Here is a 22796-nt window from a genome sequence, read left to right as displayed (position 1 = left end):
TTAGTCTTTACTAACATCTCTCGAAGTATTTACTGTTCCTTCTCAAGCATGCTGTATATGTGGATGTAATGCATGAAAATATGAAGAGGAGGTCCTTACGCAGCGGTAGTCAAATGGTTGCTCCTGCTGAAGATAATGGCGATACAGAAATTCACGCTAAGATTGTACTGTGATTGTCTCGGAACCGAGTGAGTGGTGTGGTGGATATTGAGAAGAATGCGGGTGACGAAATTTTGAGAGAGGCTGGATGGCTAGGAGCCAACGTGCGTCATGAGGTGAGAAAGACGGCCAGTGCCCTAGCGGACTGGCCGTAGCGCCAGCAACGCAAATAAAATTCACTCCGCTGACATCTGCTAGGGTTGCTCGTGAGCTCAAAAAGAGGCGAGTTGTCACTGGTGAGAATATTAAAAGTTGTGCTAGCCACGTAAAGTTGAGTCTTGCCTTGGAGCCGTCGTGGAAACACTTTGGGAACTGCTGACGTGGTCTTTCCGTGGGCAGAGTTCTCGCTTCGTTCCTAATGACAAAATCACTGCAGCACAGTGCGGTTATGAAACGTGTCGAGAAGTATGCAGAGAGGGCGGCTCCGCCCCTTCCGTGTGGAGGTGGGGACTCGTTTGGCCTCCCCGCTGCCAATGCGCTGCTGGCCAGTGGCTCGCAAGCCGGCAGCGGTACGCACGTGGGATGCTGCCCGCTCCTGCTTCACCAGGGTGAGCACCATAGCTAACAACGGCTCGCGTTGTTTATGTTACACCTCGTCAAATCTCGGGCTAGCGACGTCCGTAGTTACTAACACCACGACGGGTCTTCCCACTGTAATTTTTTCGGATGTTCTCAATGGACAATCCAGTCTAGTTCTATATGGTTTATTTCGTTCATTACGCATTTAATGTATAATAAGTTTTCTTGTTACATTCGCCGGATCGCATCTTGGTTTCATACCTGGCAACATTTGTTACTCCAGGGATCGAAATGTTCATTTGCAATTCACTTTGTAGGTCATTGTAGTCCCTAAAAACGAAATGAAATAATTTTTCTTCTTCTAAATTGTCTTGTCTGCTAAGAGGAGCATTTTCTCTTTTTTTTAAAAAAAAAAAATTATACGTTTTCCAGTATGCTTTGCTCGCTGTCAATTTTTTTTTATTACATGCATTTGAAAACAAGTTAACGATATAATCTAAAATTAATGATTCAGTACTTTACGAACTATAGATACACAATCTTGTCTCACTTGCTTCCTGTGAGAGAGCAAGGTGTCAGGAACGACATATTTTATTTTAAGCACAAGGTTTTTACTGCACTATTTATTTATTTACACGTGGTTATACCTGTTACACCATCTTCACAGGTACACTCGGTAATGGCAAAACGCCGAAACGATCTCGTCATGTAACTTGTATCACTACGAGTAAATAAATAAAATAATAGCGCAGCAAAAAACTTGTATCTGAAATAAAATATGTCGTTCTTCGACCTCATGCAAGCTGCGGGCGCACTGGAAAGCAAAAGGTGTGAGGAACTGCGGCGGAGTTGACTGTTTTATTGTATTAGTATGTTGCACTAATTGTTTCACATTCTTTCAGCATTCCAGAGGTTCTACGAACGATTTATGTATTGGGAGCTTCATTTTGTAGAATTGCACCACTACATTACAAGCACTGAGCACTAAACAGGTTCCTGGAGTAATTTCTCAAATTCATTGCAGAATTCGGTTTGTAACTGCACATAAACATTCACAATATTACTCCAATATGGCAGACATATAGCTGATGCCAGGATATCGATTATCGACTATGTAAGTGGCAGTAATAGATACCTGGTTTTTGACCGCCATAAAACAAGGGTAATGGAATGTAATCGAGTTAAATAAGGTGATGCTGGGGGAATTAGGAAATGAGACATTAGAAGTAGCAGGTGAGTTTTGCTACTTGAGCGGCAAAATAGCAGATGATAGCCGAAAAGTACAGAGGATAGAAAATGCAAACCGGAGATGACAAGAAAACAATTTCTGAAAAAGAGAACTGTGTCATTATCGAATATAAACTTAAGTGTTAGGAATTATTTTTTGAAAGGATTTTTCTGGAATATAGCCTTGTACGGAAATGAATGTTGGACTGTAAACAGTTCAGACAATAATAGAATAGAAGCTTTTGAGATGTACTGCTACAGGAGAACGCTGAAGATTAGATGTTGTTGTTGTTGTTGTTGTTGTTGTTGATGTGGTCTTCAGTCCTGAGACTGGTTTGATGCAGCTCTCCATGCTACTCTATCCTGTGCAAGCTTCTTCATCTCCCAGTAACTACTGCAACCTACATACTTCTGAATCTGCTTAGTGTATTCATCTCTTGATCTCCCTCTACGATTTTTACCCTCCAAGCTGCCCTCCAATACTAAATTGGTGATCCCTTGATGCCTCAGAACGTGTCCTACCAACCGATCCCTGACTTCAAGTTGTGCCACAAATTTCTCTTCTCCCCAAATCTGTTCAATACCTCCTCATTAGTTATGTGATCTACCCATCTAATCTTCAGCATTCTTCTGTAGCACCACATTTCAAAAGCTTCTATTGTCTTCTTGTCCAAACTATTTATCGTCCATGTTTCACTTCCATACATGGCTACACTCCATACAAATACTTTCAGAAACGACTTCCTGACACTTAAATCTATACTCGATGTTAACAAATTTCTCTTCTTCAGAAACGCTTTCCTTGCCATTGCCAGTCTACATTTTATATCCTCTCTACATCGACAATCATAGATAGATCATAGGTAGATCAAATAATGAATAAGGGAGGTACTGAGTCGAATTTTAAAACAGAAATTTATGGTGTAAGTTGACTAAAACGGAGGGTCGGTTGGCGGGACACGTCCTGGGGCACGAAGGATTCGTCAGTTTTGTAATGGAGTGAAGTTTAAGTGCTGAAAACTGTAGACGGAGGTCAGTGTTCCGATATGTAAGAGGGTTCAAATGAATGTATGTTGCAGTAGACATGCAGAGATGAAGAGGCTTGCACATGATAGACTAGCGTGAAGAGCTGCACCGAAGCAGTCTTCGGACTGAAGACCACAACAACAACACGAAGATGCCGCCTTAAAGCTTTGAAATGGTTGGAGATGAAATAATAAATTTTTACAGAACTCACTATTACGAATTTGGACATTATGTTGAAAAATGGCAATAGATTTGAATGTCTCTTCTCATTCTTTGTATTTCTAATCCCACTTAATCACACACAAACACGAAAATTTCTGAGGATGTTTATATGCAAATATATCTACTTACGACAGAAACGGAAGGCAGGCAGCTCCATCCATGCTTCATGGTCAGCCGGAGGAAGTCAGTAATTCACTGAAACGGCACGAAATTCCCGTATAAAGAAAAGCTGCTCCCTGTCCAGCAGCAGGCTACGCTTTCCGGTGCAATTTCTGGAGGGACGTGCAGCCCAAATCTGTCTGCACTTACCGAACTGTGAGGTGCGTTCAATGAATGATGCAACAATTTTTTTCTCGGCCCATTTTAGTTGAAAAATGCAGAGTCTGTTGTGGGACATCGTGGAATATACCCCGCAACAGTCCCTATAGTTTCGTGAAGTTGCGATAGGTGGCGGCGCTACACGTAACCTTCAAAATGGCGTCTGTAACGGAGGTGCGTTGCAAGCAGAGAGCTGTCATTGAGTTTGTTTTGGCGGTAAACCAGAGCATCGCAGATATTCATAGGCGCTTGCAGACTCTCTACGGAGACCGGACAGTGAACAAGACCAACTTGAGTCGTTGGCGAGGCGTCAGTCATCATAGCAACAAGGTCGCTCAAACCTGTCCGACTTCCCGCGTGCCGGCCGGCCGCACACAACTATGATTCCTGCAGTGTTGGAACGTGCGGACACTCTCATTCGAGGTGATCGACGCATCACGTCCTGTTGCTTGCTGAAGCGATTTCTGAACTGAATTCTGGGTGGACGTTACTTTTGTTCCTGTTACCCACAGTATGTAGATTTCAGAAACGTTCCTAAGTTTCTGAAAGCTTGAAAATGACTCATTTTACATCTGGAACTGAAAGTGTAAAAAGTTGGCAGTAATAGAGCCGTAATGAGGTGATCCTGCACCTCTGGCAGGACTTTCAAAGCTGCGCCCACCTGCCTCTCCCTTCCCCCCCCCCCCCCCCCACTCCACTCTCCACTCCTCCCCCCCCGCCCTCACTTTCTGCAGCTTTTTGTGCTGAGAATTATCAAATTTTGTAATCTTGTAAGTAGGTTCAATAAAAAAAGTAGCTTTATTCAAAATTGTTATTTAAGTGAACAACGGTGATGAAAAGTATTGCACAGAACAAACTAAATGTATCTAGAACATATAAAGTGCAAAATATATAAACCCAACAAATAAGCTGAAAATAACATAAGATTCTGTACCTCGTTGGTTTTAGAATGTTGTATAAAGGGACATATTTTATTTGAGCCTTATAAATTATTAATAGTGCATAAATTATTATTTATAAATAAAAACAGAAGGACTATAAGAGATGAGAAAATATCCTTTTCCAGGAATAGTGTTTTTCTTATAATTGTACTTTTCATTTCTTTACGTTGTGCGAGGCAAAGACATTGATTCTGTTTTTGAAATCAGGTTTATCAGCTGTGTTGAATTCAATCGACAAGACAGTAAAATTTCATTCGCGCTGGAATAACAACAAAATACTAAGGCATAAATAAGAGCTGCTTTCAGTGATCTTACAACACCAGATGCTTGAGCATTGTAGCCAATGAACAATGGCGGAGCATACGTTTGTTTACAGGACGGTTCAACATAGATTAATTGACTTTTCAATTGTACATAAATAATATCTGACTGCAGAAATGGTTTTTATTTTCTTCAGTGCACGGTCCAGGGACTGCCAGCCCTATCTTCAGGTGCTCCTGCACACATAGCAACAGTTTGCAAAAATTACGATGCATCCGTGCATAACAACGTAACAGCATTACTTGTGTACTGTATGGTGCTCATTGTCAGACCTACTGGTTGTTGTGTTATGGTCTTCAGTCCGAAGACTGGTTTGAGGAAGCCCTCCTGTGCAAATTTGTTCGTCTCCAAATAAGTAGTGCAGTCTACAGCTTTTTGAACCTGCTTTCAGTATTCATCTCTTGGTCTCCCTCTACATTTTTCACGCCCTCCTCCCCTCCCTCCTACTCCCCCCCCCCTCCCCCATACACACACTTCTGCTGCTAAATTGGTGATCCTTTGATGTCTCAGAACATGTCCTTTCAAGCGATCCCTTCTTTTAGTTAATTTATGCCACAGACCTCTTTCTCGCCAATTCTATTCATTACCTCCTCGTTATTTGTATGAGCTGTGCATCTGACTTGAGCATTCTTCTGCGGCACCACATAGCAGAAACTTCTGTTCTCTTCTTGTCTGAACTGTTTATCGTCCACGTTTCACTTTCGTACAAGGTTACAATGCAGACAAATATCTTCAGAAAATACTTCCTAATACTTTAATCAATATTCGATGCTCACAAATTTCTCTTCTTCAGAAACACTTTCCTTGCCATTGCCGCTCTACATTTTATATATCTTCCCTCCTTCAGTCATCATCAGTTATTTGACTAAATCACAAAACTCATGTATTACTTGCAGTGTCTCGTTTCCTAACCCTAGGTGACAAAAGTCATGAGATAGTGATAGAGATGGCGGTAGTATCGCGTACGCAAGGTATGAAAGGGCATTGTATTGGCGGAGCTGTCACTTGCACTCAGGTGATTCATGTGAAAAAATTTCCGATGTGATTATGGCCACACGATGGGAATTAACAAACTTTTAACGCGCAATCGTAGTTGGAGGTAGATGCATAAGTCGTTCCATTTTGGAAATCGTCGGGGAATTCAATATTCCGAGATCCACAGAATCAAGACTGTGCCGAGAATACCAAATTTCAGGTATTACCTCTCACTACACACAACGCAGTGGCCGACGGCCTTCACTTAACGACCGAGAGCAGCGGCGTTTGCGTAGAGTTGTCAGTGGTAACAGACAAGCAACACTACGTGAAATAACCGCAAAAATCTATGTGAGTCGTACGACGAACGTATCCGTTAGGACAGTGCAGTGAAATTTGGCGTTAATGGGCTGTGGCAGCAGCCGACCGACGCAAGAGCCTTTGAAAACAGCGCGACATCACCCGCAGCGCTTCACGTTGGCCCGTCATCCATTCATTTCCGTGTCCGGTCAGCATTTCCAATAAATAGAAGCTGCGATAGCTTTGTCATTTCCCATTTGAATGGAGACCGGCTGTGAAAGGATTTGCCGTCAGCGCGCTTCTTCTGCCGTTGCCCAGGGTACACCCGATTGCTACTCATGTCTTGGTCTTCTCTTATTGCAATCTTCGTGGAGGTTCCTTCCATGTACCCCAATGCTGGCCCGTGATCATATCGGTTGGACGCTAGACGACTGGAAAACCGTGCCCTGGTCAGATGGGTCCCGATTTCAGTTGGTAATAAGTAATGATAGGGTTGGAGTGTGGCGCAGACCCCACGCACGATGGACCCAAGCTGTCAACAAGGCACTGTGTAAGCTGGTGGGGGCTCCATAATGGTGTGGGCTGTGTTTACATGGAATGGACTGGGCCCTCTAGTCCAACTGAACCGATCATTGACTAGAAATCGTTCTGTTCGACTACTTGGCCACCATTTGCAGCCATTCATGGAATTCATGTTTCGAAATAACGACTGAATTTTTGTGGTTCAAATGACTCTGAGCACTATGGGACTTAACATGTGAGGACATCAGTCCTCTAGAACTTAGAACTACCTAAACCTAACTAATCTAAGGACATCACACACATCCATGGCCGAGGCAGGATTCGAGCCTGCGACCGTAGCGGTCGCGCGGTTCCAGACTGAAGCGCCTAGAACGGCGCGGCCACAGCGGCCGGCACGGAATTTTTATGGATGACATGTCACCGGACCACAGTTGTTCGCGATTGGTTAGAACAACATTCTGGACAATTTGAACGAATGATTTGGCTACCCATCGAACGTTTATGGGACATAACCGAGAGGTCAGTTTGTGCTCAAAATCCTGCACCGGCAACACTTTTGCAATTATGGATGGCCGTAGAGGCACCATGGCTCAGTACTTTTGCATGGGACTTTCAACGACTCACTGAGTCCGTGCTACGTCGAGCTGCTGCACTGTCCATGCCGGGCCTTGTACCTTAACTTCTTGAGTAATTTGTTTTGCCCCATCAAACATTGTTTGAATTTCTTCACCATCTGCCGCGCTGGTTAGCACATATACTTGTACTACTGTGGTGGGTGTTGGCTTCATGTCTCTCTTGGCTGTCGATAGTAGCTTACCCGCATTCCTGTTTACTTATTCATTATTATACCTACATCTATATTATCCCTATTTGATTTTGTATTTATGACCCTGTACTCACTTGACCAGAGGTCCTGTTTCCCCTGCCAGAGAGCTTTGCTAATTCCCACATATCTAACTTCAAACTATTCATTTGCCTTTTTAAATTTTCTAACCTTTCTGCCCGATTAAGAGGTCTAACATTCGACGCTCCGACCCGTGGAAAGCCAGTTTTCTTTCTTCTAGTGACGTCATCCTCCTGAGTAGTATCCGTCCGAAGATCCGAATAGGGGACTACTTTTCCCTCCAGAATATTTTACCTAAGAGGATACCATTATCATTTAACCAAACAGTAGAGCTGCATGTCCCCGGAAAAAATGGCGGCTGTAGTTTCACCTTGCTTTCAGCAGTTTGCAGTACCAGCCAAGCAAAACCATGTTGATATTGGCTGATGTTACAAGGCAAGATCAGTCAATCATCCAGACTTGCTTTAGCAACTACTGAAAAGGCTGCTGACCCTCTTCAAGAACTACCCGTTTGTGTGGTCTCTCAACAGATACTCCTCTGTTGTGGTTGCACCTACGACGCGGCTGTCTGTATTAGTTGAGGCCTGCATGACACCCCAGCACTGCAAGGGCCACGGTTCCCTGGAGAGGGTGGGGGCGGGGAATGGGACATCTACCGGTTCTAAAATCAGGATGGTGCGTAAGTATGATTATGCGTGAAATTTCAATGATTCTCAGTCTTAATCCCAGTATTTAACGATGGTAGTTTTTATTTTACATGGGTCAGTGTTATTATATATTGTTTATTTACATCTAAATTAAAACCATTTTTGAGTGGAAGTATATACAGGGTGATTTTTTGCACCCTGTACAAACCCTAGGGATTGATCAATTAGAGGATACAGAACAGAAAAGGTCTAATGAACTTATGTCCGGAAATGCATGGTTTCCATGCTAGAGACTATTTATTCAGTGTACATTGTTACAGAGACTGCGGTCTAATACACGCTGTACCATGCAGCCACAGTTACATTGTCTGTTGAAAATGGTTTCCATGTGCATGCATGTACGCACCGTAGCATTTTCTGTCTTACACGTTCACATCGACCAGGCTGCATACGAACAGTATCAAAGGCAGAATGAATACTCTGCTCCAGTGTCTCCACATCTGGAATGGGCACTGCATACACGATACTTTTTTGATAGGTCCATAACCAGAAATGGCACGGGTTGAGATCTGGTGAACGAGCAAGCCATCCAACAGGACCACCTCGTCCGATCCATCGACCAGGGAAGACACGATTGAGAGGCGTCCGGACGTTAATGGTGAAGTGGGCTGGAGCACCATCCTGTAGCAGCCACATAACCCTTCGAATCATCAATGGTACTTCCTCCAGCAGGGAAGGCAAAGTCACCAGCAAGAAACTCCGATGGATCCGGCCTGTTAGGCGACGTGAGAGGAAGACTGGTCCCAAAATACAATCGCCAGTTATCTCAGCCCACACATTCTGGCTGTACCAATGCTGATGATTCGCTGTCACCATACCGTTGTGGTTCTGCATACTATCCCACAGACGATTGTTATAAAAGTTGAAGATACCACTCCGCGTAAAGGTTGCCTCATCTGTGAATAGGGTGGATGACACAAATCCCCGAACCGTGGTTGCCTGGTGAAGAAATCTGTGACAAAACTGCTCCCGATGTGGAAAGTCTGTCGCTAGTACGCCCTGCACATCTGTAAGTGACAAGGGTAGTAACAACTGTCATGGAGAATGTTCCATACGGCCGTCTGGCTTACCCTGTGCTGGCGGGCAAATGCCTGGTACTGACACGGCGGTCGCCTTCCACAGTGTTAATCACATTTTCCTGGAAGCCTGGTCTCCGAACGTTTGTGGTAGGTCATTCATGATATCCTGCTTCCTGAAATGACCCTGTCTCAGACAAACGGCGATATCATGTTGCAAACACTGAATTCTGTGGTTGTTGTTGGCGGGGATAGGCCTCCTGATGCAAACTTGCTGTCCGCCTCCCGTTGCCATTTGCCTTTCCGTAAATAAACACCATGCAGTAAGTACTGGGAGATGAAGAAGCTTGCACAGGATAGAGTAGCATGGAGAGCTGCATCAAACCAGTCTCAGGACTGAAGACCACAACAACAACATCGGCAAGCTCTCGATTGGAATGCGGAACCACTGTGTACAACGCTGTATCACATCCACTACAAGCTGAGTCAGCAACGGAAATGAATCGGACACAAAGTTACCAGTTACTATGGCAGGAGAGGGCGCTAGGGCATGATGTATGAGGAACAGTACCAACCTCTAGGAGGAAACCATACATACTGCAACTGTGGCTGCATGGTACAGCGCGTATAACACCGCAGTATCTGTAACAAAGTACGACTGAATAAATGGTCTCTAAAATGGAAACCATGTATTTCCAGACATAAGTTCATTAGACCTTTTTTGTTCCGTATCCTCTCATCGATCAATCCCTAGAGTCCGTACACGGTATAAAAAATCGCCCTGTACATCACTTTCTGCGAGCATCAGCCATTTATGGCATTAAATGGATTTCTATGATAAGAACGACTGAATATTATTTTGAAACGCCATGAGACATAATGAAATACTATTTTTAAGCCCCATAGACTCCATAGTCACAGGTGAAAATTAGGTAAATGTAGACCTGAGAGACAATCACACGATAAAATAACTATTTAAAAATCTAAACAACAAAGTACATCTGGTGTAACAAATCATTCCCAACCAAGACAGGGGACCCATCGACTTGGCTATCGTGGACACCAGAGTCGAGAACTGAAAATACACAAACGATTGAAGGCACAAGAAGTGGCCATTATGCCACATGTTAATGGCTCTGCACAAGATACCATAATTGTATCTGTGATAAATTTCACAAAAGTTTTGTATGGATGAAAGAAGGAAGCGTCAGCAGATTACACATCTCATTGGCTGTCCAGGTGTCAACAAAAAGAAGGGCTTTAGTTTTTTCTTATATAACTGGCCACATTACTTGTTGTGGGAAGATTTTTAAATGGTTCAAATGGCTCTGAGGACTATGGGACTTAACATCTGAGGTCATCAGTCCCCTAGAACTTAGAACTACTTAAACCTAACTAACCTAAGGACATCACACATATCCATGCCCGAGGCAGGATTCGAACCTGCGACCGTAGCGGTCGCGCGGTTCCAGACTGAAGCGCGTAGAATCGCTCGGCCACTCCGGCCAGCCAAACGCCTTGATGTTTGGTAAATTTATATTCATATTTGCAGGAAAATGCCCCGTGGGCTCCGGTACAAGGACATACAAATGGGACAGCAGAGTACCATCCATCAAGATCCAAGGCATTATCATATAAAAGCTTGTGTTTGCCGATAAGGATCCAACCGCACCAAAGACATGCTTGCTTTCCTTTACTGCGAGAGTTGTATAACCCGTAACTCTTTATCAAATCTTGATCTGGTGACGATTTTATGACCTTTTTGTTGAATATCAGCAGTCCCTTCAACCAACCGCTTGCTAATTTTTTGGGTTATTTTGCGACAGACAATCTTTTTCTTAAATTTAAATTTCTTTACTCACGAGCTGGAAGCTCTGAACTGCAGTGAACTGTGAGGGTCAATTCTCCTCTTTTGTTTTCAGTGCCCAAAGTCTCAATGTTCGGTCATGTATTATTGCGTTTTCCTGTCCCTTTGCATCAAAATCATCACATAATTCACAATTTATTATATCCTGCAGAATTTTTGGGTTCGACGAATGACGTTGTTTTAGCCTGATTTCAAAGTTTTGCAACACATTCTTGAGATTTATTTTCCTTTTCTGTACTAACACTGTTTCATTTTTCAGACGCGGTGTCATATAAATTGCTAATCCAGGACGACGCAGACAGAGAGGATCAACATTTCCATCTTTTCCCCATGATTGTTTTGTCCATATCTTGCACAAATCAGCCAGATATCCTTCTGGAAACTTCATCCGTTTCCTTGGAGATGATGGCTGATCAGATGAACCGCTGCTTCCCTGGAAATCCGCCGCTGATGACATTGTTTCATTGCTCACTGGCATGGCACTATCATTTTCTTCATCTGATGAGTCTTGACTTGATGCCTCTTCATCTATTAAAAGTGTAGAAACCTCTGCTATTACGGCATCCTCTTCTGTCAACTTTTGCTTTATTTGATCATAAACAACACGTTTCTCTTCTATAGGCACACATTCTGCAATACCAAAGTATTCTACTAACAACTTCACAATTACTGCCTGCCTCGTCGTCCAGGGTGAAATCAGCACACTTCCACATCACAAAGATAATCTGATTACTCTAACAGCAAACACAAACCCATCTAAAGTATTGCGACCGCTGCGCTGCTTTCAGAGCGATACGTAAATGGAGGGCGATAGTAGAGAGGGGAAAACTATCACCACCACAACTATTTCTCTCTCTCTCTACTCTCAATACCGTTGCAGCATAGCACTTTATAAAGAATTGTTCTTTCTAGTCAGTAACAAAACAAAAGCAGCTTTGTTTTGTTGCCTGCAACAACTACCGTGACCTTGTCAGATCCTCCGCATGGCAACCTGCGTACTGACTACTCACTGTGCAGGTTTCTCAGCTATTGCTATTATGGCGATAACGTATGGCTGAGGGAGAGCCTGTTTAGATCTTAAGGGGACTTGTTCATTTCGGAATAGATGATACAACTGACCTGGGTTTTGAGCTTCTTTATCGATCTGTTGCTCTACCCTGTTATAGCTTGAAATGGTGCATCCAAGATATTTTTACTGGTCTGCTGTTTCCAGCTGTGTATCTTCAAGCCTGATATTTCTTTTTTCTTCTGCCTGTTGATTGCATGGCGACCACTTTTGATTTATTTATGGTTAAACTATGTGCTTTTAGATGGTCACTTCAGGTGACCAGCCTCTCCTGGTGTTCTATCTGTATGATAACGCAAATTACTGCATCATCCGCAAATGGAACTGCTTTAATACCCTTATCGTTGTCCTGCTTCATTCCTTTCACACGACAATATTGTCGCAGAAGAAGTTCTGTAGTACAGTCACCGTGGTGTAGTGGTTACGATACTGCACTGTTGCATGGTCGTGAGTTCAAAACTCGTCTGAAGTGTAAAATTTTAATTTCTATATTCGGTTCAAGTACATTCTAGAAGTATCCACAAATATCAAGAATCATTGTACTGGAACGTTCTGTAACAGCCGGCCGCGGTGGCCGAGCGGTTCAAGGCGCTTCAGTGCGGAACCGCGCGACTGCTACGGTCGCAGTTTCGAATCCTGCCTCGGGCATGGATGCGTGTGATGTCCTTAGGTTAGTTAGGTTTAAGTAGTTCTAAGTTCTAGGGGACTGATGACCTCAGATGTTAAGTCCCATAGTGCTAAGTGTTCGTCATTCATCTAAGTACACCTTTTCTACGTGACATTATTCTGGTGGAGGCGCCTGGTATTTGAACTTGTGATAGCGCACATTATCAACTCAGTGGCTCCCATCAGGCCACGATACAGCCGCCGTTTACGTGGCGAGAAACTCGAGTTCGGGCCGTATTCAACAGATCACAATCTATCGGAGACAGAGGAAGAAGAGGACGTTACGATGAAAAAAAATGGCTCTGAGCACTATGGGACTTAACTTCTAGGGTCACCAGTCCCCTAGAACTTAGAACTGCTTAAACCTAAGTAACCTAAGGACATCACACACATCCATGCCCGAGGCAGGATTCGAACCTGCGACCGTAGCGGTCGCCCGGTTCCAGACTGTAGCGCCGAGAACCACTCGGCCACCCGGCTGGCGTTACGATGACAGCAACTGTTTGTCACCACATGAGACATCCTTCCGGGGTCTCTGGTGACGATGGCCAAGATCCAAACAAGTGGCTGAAGGTATATGAGCGAATAGCCAAATTTAACAAATGGGATGACACTGTGTGTTTGGCTAACGTATTTTTCTACTTGGAGGACACTGCCAAGCAATGGTATGAGAACAACGAGGAGAAGTTCACAAGCTGGGAAGTATTCCAGGCGGAACTGCGGAAGTATTTCGGCGGCACACAACGATAGAAGTGCAAGACTGAAGACAAATTAAAGTGCAGGGCACAGCGTCCAGGAGAAACTACAGCATCCTACATTCAAGACGTCTTGGAGCTGTGTAAAATAGTGGATCCTAGAATGAAGGAGGAAAATAAGGTTGCACATCTCATGAAGGATGTTGCTGAGGACATGTATCAAGCCCTACTTTTGAAGGAGGTTTCGACAGCAGACGATTTCATAAAATGGTGCCAGTATATCGAGACAATGTATCAAAAAAGAATTACATGCAAGAAGTTTGAACGGCTTCCAAACGTCGTATTGATGTCTGTGATGGAGGAAGGAACTGATTTCACAAGTGCTCTTCGTCAGAAAGTGAGAGACGTAGTTCAGAAGGCACTTGGATTGCTCGGCGAGCAAAAAACCGAGACGCTTCAAGAGGTCATAAGGAGGGAAGTGGAACAGACATTAAAGCCAATCTCTCGTCCTTCATTTCCCTTTAAAACGGTGAAAAATTCGAGACCCAGGCAACGATACGTTCCTACAATGCCAGATGAGGAACCTGTTTGGGCACCGAGGAAGGCTGACTTCTGGAGGACCCAGGATAACCAACCAGTATGTTTCCACTGCTGACGACCGGGACATGTGATGCGCTATTGCCGAGAAAGGCGGCGGATATTTGATGATGCCCGCGCCAGAAGAAAGCAGACCGATCTTAGCCGACGCCAACTCCTGGACGACGATGATGAACAAGAAGATGTGGGTGCAGGATGACGTAGGTCACCATCGCCGCAAGCTAGCCGCTGGAGAGGACGCTCCCCAACACGCCGATCAAGGTCTCCATCGCCGTTTAGAAGCTCCAGCCGATCACCTAGCCGCCGCAACCTGGAAAACTAAAGGATGCGACCTTCCTTGGAGGTGAGGCCGCCGAAGAGAAAATCACTACAAAAATGATAGGAAACTACACTGATATCCTCATGGATGGTCGACCAGCCCGAGCTCTTGTGGAATCTGGAGCCGAGTGGAGGGTCTGAATCAGAGGCTGAGACGGTTCTGCGATCGTGTGGGCTGCAGATTCCTCGACTTGCGCCATAGGGTGGTGGGGTTTCGGGTTCCGCTGGATAGGTCAGGAGTCCACTACACGCAACAAGCGGCTACACGGGTAGCAGGGGTTGTGTGGCGTGGGCTGGGCGGTTTTTTAGGTTAGATGGCCTTGGGCAAGTACAGAAAGGGCAACAGCCTCAACGGGTGCGGGGCAAAGTCAGGACATGAGGGGACCAAGCAGCAATCGGTATTGTAATTGTCAACTGTCGAAGCTGCGTTGGTAAAGTACCAGAACTTCAAGCGCTGATAGAAAGCACCGAAGCTGAAATCGTTATAGGTACAGAAATCTGGCTTAAGCCAGAGATAAATTCTGCCGAAATTTTTACAAAGGTACAGACTGTGTTTAGAAAGGATAGATTGCATGCAACCGGTGGTGGAGTGTTCGTCGCTGTTAGTAGTAGTTTATCCTGTAGTGAAGTAGAAGTGGATAGTTCCTGTGAATTATTATGGGTGGAGGCTACACTCAACAACCGAGCTAGGTTAATAATTGGCTCCTTTTACCGACCTCCCGACTCAGCAGCATTAGTGGTAGAACAACTGAGAGAAAATTTGGAATACATCTCACATAAATTTTCTCAGCATGTTATAGTCTTAGGTGGAGATTTCAATTTACCAGATATAGACTGGGACACTCAGATGTTTAGGACGGGTGGTAGGGACAGAGCATCGAGTGACATTATACTGAGTGCACTATCCGAAAATTACCTCGAGCAATTAAACAGAGAACCGACTCGTGGAGATAACATCTTGGACCTACTGATAACAAACAGACCCGAACTTTGCGACTCTGTAAGTGCAGAACAGGGAATCAGTGATCATAAGGCCGTTGCAGCATCCCTGAATATTGAAGTTAATAGGAATATAAAAAAAGGGAGGAAGGTTTATCTGTTTAGCAAGAGTAATAGAGGGCAGATTTGAGACTACCTAACAGATCAAAACGAAAATTCCTGTTCCGACACTGACAATGTTGAGTGTTTATGGAAAAAGTTCAAGGCAATCGTAAAATGCGTTTTAGACAGGTACGTGCCGAGTAAAACTGTGAGGAACGGGAAAAACCCACCGTGGTACAACAACAAAGTTAGGAAACTACTGCGAAAGCAAAGAGAGCTTCACTCCAAGTTTAAACGCAGCCAAAACCTCTCAGACAAACAGAAGCTAAACTATGTCAAAGTTAGCGTAAGGAGGGCTGTGCGTGAAGCGTTCAGTGAATTCGAAAGTAAAATTCTATGTACCGACTTGACAGAAAATCCTAGGAAGTTCTGGTCTTACGTTAAATCAGTAAGTGGCTCGAAACAGCATATCCAGACACTCCGGGATGATGATGGCATTGAAACAGAGGATGACACGCGTAAAGCTTTCCAAAGCTGTTTCACAGAGGAAGACCGCACTGCAGTTCCTTCTCTAAATCCTCGCACAAACGAAAAAATGGCTGACATCGAAATAAGTGTCCAAGGAATAGAAAAGCAACTGGAATCACTCAATAGAGGAAAGTCCACTGGACCTGACGGGATACCAATTCGATTCTACACAGAGTACGCGAAAGAACTTGCCCCCCTTCTAACAGCCGTGTACCGCAAGTCTCTAGAGGAACGGAGAGTTCCAAAAGATTGGAAAAGAGCACAGGTAGTCCCAGTCTTCAAGAAGGGTCGTCGAGCAGATGCGCAAAACTATAGACCTATATCTCTGACGTCGATCTGTTGTAGAATTTTAGAGTATCATGTCGTTTTTGGAAACCCAGAATCTACTATGTAGGAATCAACATGGATTCCGGAAACAGCGATCGTGTGAGACCCAGCTCGCTTTATTTGTTCATGAGACTCAGAAAATATTAGATACAGGCTCCCAGGTAGATGCTATTTTTCTTGACTTCCGGAATGCGTTCGATACAGTTCCTCACTGTCGCCTGATAAAGTAAGAGCCTACGGAATATCAGACCAGCTGTGTGGCTGGATTGAAGAGTTTTTAGCAAAAGAACACAGCATGTTGTTATCAATGGAGAGACGTCTACAGACGTTAAAGTAACCTCTGGCGTGCCACAGGGAAGTGTTATGGGACCATTGCTTTTCACAATATATATAAATGACCTAGTAGATAGTGTCGGAAGTTCCATGCGGCTTTTCGCGGATGATGCTGTAGTATACAGAGAAGTTGCAGCATTAGAAAATTGTAGCGAAATGCAGGAAGATCTGCAGCGGATAGGCACTTGGTGCAGGGAGTGGCAACTGTCCCTTAACATAGACAAATGTAATGTATTGCGAATACATAGAAAGAAGGATCCTTTATTGTATGATTATATGATAGCGGAACAAACACTGGTAGCAGTTACTTCTGTAAAATATCTTGGAGTATGCGTGCGGAACGATTTGAAGTGGAATGATCATATAAAATTAATTGTTGGTAAGGCGGGTACCAGGTTGAGATTCATTGGGAGAGTGCTTAGAAAATGTAGTCCATCAACAAAGGAGGTGGCTTACAAAACACTCGTTCGACCTATACTTGAGTATTGCTCATCAGTGTGGGATCCGTACCAGATCGGTTTGACGGAGGAGATAGAGAAGATCCAAAGAAGAGCGGCGCGTTTCGTCACAGGGTTATTTGGTAACCGTGATAGCGTTACGGAGATGTTTAATAAACTCAAGTGGCAGACTCTGCAAGAGAGGCGCTCTGCATCGCGGTGTAGATTGCTCGCCAGGTTTCGAGAGGGTGCGTTTCTGGATGAGGTATCGAATATATTGCTTCCCCCTACTTATACCTCCCGAGGGGATCACGAATGTAAAATTAGAGAGATTAGAGCGCGCACGGAGGCTTTCAGACAGTCGTTCTTCCCGCGAACCATACGCGACTGGAACAGAAAAGGGAGGTAATGACAGTGGCACGTAAAGTGCCCTCCGCCACACACCGTTGGGTGGCTTGCGGAGTGTAAATGTAGATGTAGATCATATTCAGTCATTTCGGAGAAGTACCGTCGCCAGTTGCAGAAAACCGTATTCGTCGACAACAAAACATCTCTGATGAAGGTGGCTAATGGGAAATATGTAAAACCTGCAGGAAGATGTGTCATTCCTGTGGGTATAAGTGGCCATACACAACCCTTAGAATTCATCGTCTTACAAGAGTGTAGTCATGACGACATTCTCGGATGGGACTTTTTGAAAGCTTCTCAGGCAATTATAGATTGTGGTCGCTCGAAGATTATACTAGACGAGATGAGATACTGTGGGCAGGAAGATGTGCATCCGAGTGTGTGGAGACTGTGTGTGCTGGATGAAGTAATCATTCCTGCAGTCAGCGCTATAAAGGTAACTGTCATGTGTCATGCCATGCATCAACCCATGGATCTTATAGTGGAATGTAAGAGAAGCATACTACTGAAGAATAATTTGGTCATCCCAATCTCTGTCGTCTCGTTTAAGGACGGATTGTGGATAGTTAACTGTCGCCGAGAACCTGAGGTCCTTCCAAGACGCATGTGCGTAGCAAACGCTGAGCCGTTAATTCCCGAACATCTGAGCGTCATAGAAACCTCCCATGCCGAGTCTGTGAGCGAAATTGGCGCTACCACTACGAGACAAGATCTTATAGCTCGACTATCACCAGATCTAACTAAGGAACAACAGAAGAAGCTACTTGCCATTCTTTCAGAGTTCTCTGAATGCTCCAATCCACAGGTGAAGAGCAAATTAGACAAATCGACGGTGAAGCACCGGATTAGAACTGGAGACCATCAACCAATAAGCCAGAGAGCATACCTTGTGTCAGCAACGGAACGTCGAATAATTCGCGACGAGGTAGAGCAAATGATTAAGAATGACATCATTCAGCCTTCGCAGAGCCCACGGTCATCACCAGTGGTTCTCGTCGGGAAGAAAGATGGTAGTTGGCGTTTTTGTGTTGATTACAGGAAGCTTAATAAGATAACTAAAAAGGACGTTTACCCTCTTCCACGAGTTGACGATACACTAGATTATCTGAAGGGGGCTAAGTTTTTCTCAGCCATGGACATGTACTCGGGATACTGGCAAATCGAAGGAGATAAGGCTGATCGGGAGAAAACTGCATTCATCACCCCTGAGGGCCTGTATGAGTTTAAGGTCAATCCGTTTGGTTTGTGTAATGCACCAGCAACTTTTGAACGGATGATGGATAATCTTCTAAGTCACGTGAGGTGGACGATGTGTCTGTGTTATTTAGATGACAGTATAGTGTTCTCAGAGACGTTTGATGAACACGTAAAAAGACTGAGGGCCATTCTTATGTATCTCCAACAAGGCGGACTGAAACTTAATCCAAGAAAATGTCTCTTTGGGGCAAAAGAAATCAAAATACTTTGACACCTCGTGTCATACTAAGGTGTGTGGCCAGACCCAGAAAAGTGAGATCTATAACGGAATTTCCTATTTCTAAAAGTATAAGAAATGTGAGAAGCTTCCTCGGATTATGTTCTTATTACCGCTGTTTGATCAAAGACTTTTGTATCAAAGCCAGGCCACTCCAAGTGTTAAAAGCCGATGCTAAATCTATCTAGGGTGGTGCTCAACAAGATTCTTTCAATGTGCTGCGAAAAGCTCTGACGTCTGACCCTGCACTTGGACTGTATGATGAGAGAGCACCTGCAGAACTACACACAGATGCCAGTGGGTATGGCATCGGTGCTGTTCAAATCAAGTGACTCGGAGCGCTATGGGACTCAACATCTGAGGCCATCAGTCCCCTAGAACTTAGAACTACTTAAACGTAACTATCTTAAGGACATCACACACGTCCATGCCCGAGGCAGGATTCGAACCTGCGACCGCAGCTCGGTGCTGTTCTGGTGCAAATTACTGATGGAGAAGAGATGCTTCTAGGACACATACAAAAGCCGAGAGAAACTACTCAACTACAAAAAGAGAATGTCTTGCTGTGATCTGGGCCATGTGCAAATTTCGACAGTATCTGTATGGGAGGCCAATCAAAGTTGTTACAAACCATCATTCACTTTGTTGGTTGGCAGGTCTTGAGGATCCAACAGCACGACTCGCAGGTGGGCACTACGTCTTCAAGAACATGGCATTACTCCACAAGAAGTGGAAGAAAACACCACGATGCCGACTGTCTCTCAAGAAACCCTGTGCAAGGCCATCAAGACTTTGATGAAGATAGTGACTGTCTCGCTGCACTCCAGGATCTCTCTGCTGAGCAGGAGGAGGACGCCAAGATATCTCAAACTATGCTTGCCTTAAATCGGTCAGAGGATGTGAAAAGACAATTTAAGGTAGTTAATGGATTACTTTGCAAGAAAAACTTTGAGCCAATAGGAAAGAGGTGGCTACCAGTGATTCCTAAAGACATGCGCTTAGATGTTCTACAGAAATTCCTTGACACACCTGAGGTCGAACATTTAGGATTTATTAAGACCTACGATAGAATCCACAAGAGATTTTTCTGGCCAGGTTTATTTAGGAGAATCCGTCACTATGTGTCGCACTGTCGAGAGTTCCAGAGGAGAAAGGCAGTTCCTCAGAAACCACCTGGCCGACTCATACCAATTCCACCCGCCGAAACGCCATTCCAGCGTGTTGGGATTGACCTCCTCGGACGATTTCCAACGTCTGCTAGTGGCAATAGATGGATTATTGTTTGCACCGATTATCTGACAAGCTATGACATTACAAAAGCTGTGAAAACAGCCGAAGCATTCGAGGTAGCCAAATTCATCGTGGAAGACATTGTATTAAAACACGGTGCCCTAAGGTAGTTAGTTACGGATCGAGGGGAAGTTTTCCAATCTTGTGACAGAGATAAACCGTCGGTGCAACATTACTCATCACATAACGACTGCCTACCATCCGCAAACTAACGGGCTTACTGAATGCCTTAATAAGGCCTTGTCCAACATGCTATCGATGTTCGTCAATGCCATTTTTCCTGGTGCATGGGTGTGAGTCGACTACGACGATGGACACTGTTTTTCCGTTACATCCTGATTGTGCAAAGCCTTTACGATCTGTCTTTGCAAATATTACACAAAAATTTAAAGAAACTGGAAGTGTGAGGAAGGAAACACGCTAACGAAAAAGCATAGCAACTGATGAGAGAAATGCAATTAACATTTTAAAAGTGGTAACACAGGCTTCAATGCCACTACAAAGCAGCTTCAGATTCCACGTGGGAACGACGCATCGTACGAAAAAAAAAATGTTCTAGGTGAAAAGTTGATATTAGAAAAGGGGACATCTTTCTGGGCTACGACTGGCCATCTCCTAACCACCCCTCCTGCATTGGTGGAGTCAACTTTGCATATTAAAGTGGAAACTCCCCTTTTTATTGTATAATTGGATTCTTCGCCAAAAACTACGTGCGGTTTAATCAAACTATTGTTTCCCCTTCGTGGTAGACAGCGCTGTAATAGACAAGTATCAAGTGTGGCTGTCTTTACAATTAAGAACCGGCACATTTGATTCTACATTTCATTTACGATGTAACTGTAAACTTTTGTGTTCTAACGGTTGATATTTATGTTCAAAATTTACTTTACTCTCGCAAATTTGATTGTGTAATACGATGTGGTTAGCTGTTTCAATGTCTGATTAGAAACTACGTTTATCGTGATACAGGAACAGCGAGATGTATGTAATAGTTTTCGGTTCCCATCGAGATACTTGATATCGCTGAATGCCCTCTCTCTCACCATTATTGTAATTCACAATTAATACTGAAAGTGACGACCTTCCATTTCGATACATTCACTAATTCGTGCGTGAAATCCATGTACACAACTTAAAAGCATTGTGAATTACAATTATCATGAGAGGCATTGGAATCAAGCACCCCTACGGTGAGAGGCAAGGGAACTCATCAATATCAAACATCCCGATGGGAACAGAAAATTATTAATCCACGTCACTGTTCCCGGATCCCGCTAAATGTAGTTCTAACTAGATATTGAAACAGTTAATCATATCACACTGGACAATCAAATTTGCAAAACTAAATTTCGAACGTAAATATCAACCGTTAGAACACAAAAGTTTACATTTACATCGTTAATTAAATGTAGAATAAGATGCGTCGGTACTTAATTGCAAAGACAAGAACACTTGTTTGTCGATTACAGCGACATCTACACGAAAGGAAAACAATGGTTTGAGTAAACTGTACGTATTTTTTTGCCGTAGAATCCGAATATGCGAGGAATGGGCAGTTGTTTCTAAAATGATTGTAGTCATTCTTTAACTTTGCATTTCAGAAGAGTTGTAAATTGTACCGTAAAACTCTATCAGTATAAATAAAATAGTCATAGTTTTAGTCGATCTATTTATTTTGCTGATTTCATATCATCGACATCTGCAAGCACATTTAATTTTAGAACCAGTTTAATCAGGCAAATTGATCCTGTCACACTTTTGTTTTATTTATTTATTTATTTTAAATCTGGAGTGAGATTGCTTGTTTATATAGACCTACTTCTGCCTTGAATGATTTTACAGGTATCCACATTTCATGTACAAATAACCCGTTTCCCTGCAATGTCACATTCAGTTAATTTTATTTCTCAGATACATCAGCTGCAAACATCATCTCATATCTCCAGTCCTCAATCCTATTTTTGTAACAAAATCATGAAACATTTTCTTTGTGTCCAGGAATAAGGGGCTTTTATTCTGCAATGCCCAGACTCTTTTTAACACTTCGCTCAGGCTCAATCACCTCACACTGTTGTGGTTAATTACGTTTTCGTACTCTGGCCCAACATATTCAAGAACTGATTTGAACTGTCGATGGTGGAATGCCCATGCTCTGTCTGTGTTCACAACACCAACAATAGGATCTATCACATACTTTAAATCCAGTACAGCTTTACGAAGGCTCTCCTGATGCAAAATGCAATGAAAGGACAAGATGTCACTATCTTGTGTCTTGTGCTCGTAACTTGTTTTTAAAAGCTTCATCACACATGCATTTTTCCCACAGAAAGCTCTGCCCCCATCTATCGTAACGATTAAAATTTTTTCCAGGGTCAGCTACTTTTGTCCACACAATTCACAGCACACTCAAGCAAGTCCCGACCAGTGACTACGCCCGCATCTCGTGGTCGTGCGGTAGCGTTCTCGCTTCCCACGCGCGGGTTCCCGGGTTCGATTCCCGGCGGGGTCAGGGATTTTCTCTGCCTCGTGATGGCTGGGTGTTGTGTGATGTCCTTAGGTTAGTTAGGTTTAAGTAGTTCTAAGTTCTATGGGACTGATGACCATAGATGTTAAGTCCCATAGTGCTCAGAGCCATTTGAACCATTTGAACCA

At 43.8% G+C, this 22796-nt stretch overlaps 1 protein-coding gene across 4 annotated transcripts in view; it reads left to right on the top strand.

Moving 5' to 3' along the window:
* Positions 1-22796, top strand: part of LOC126470415 (uncharacterized) — a 462727-nt gene that overhangs the window by 385082 nt on the left and 54849 nt on the right. Inside the window, exon 1 of one of the 4 annotated variants that reach the window (XM_050098269.1) lies at positions 533-707. The exons of 2 other annotated variants lie outside the window; for them this stretch is intronic. In XM_050098269.1, the coding sequence (XP_049954226.1) occupies positions 548-707 (160 nt within the window). In that variant the 5' untranslated portion in view covers positions 533-547. Of the gene's footprint in view, positions 1-532; positions 708-22796 lie in introns of those variants that run through there. One more of the 4 variants, XR_007586175.1, reaches the window with a different exon arrangement.

The sequence above is a fragment of the Schistocerca serialis genome, chromosome 3 (assembly GCF_023864345.2).
Source record: "Schistocerca serialis cubense isolate TAMUIC-IGC-003099 chromosome 3, iqSchSeri2.2, whole genome shotgun sequence".
Taxonomy (NCBI): Eukaryota; Metazoa; Arthropoda; class Insecta; order Orthoptera; family Acrididae; genus Schistocerca; species Schistocerca serialis.
The sequence above is the reverse complement of the archived record's forward strand: the minus strand, read 5'-3'. Positions and strand labels throughout refer to the sequence as shown.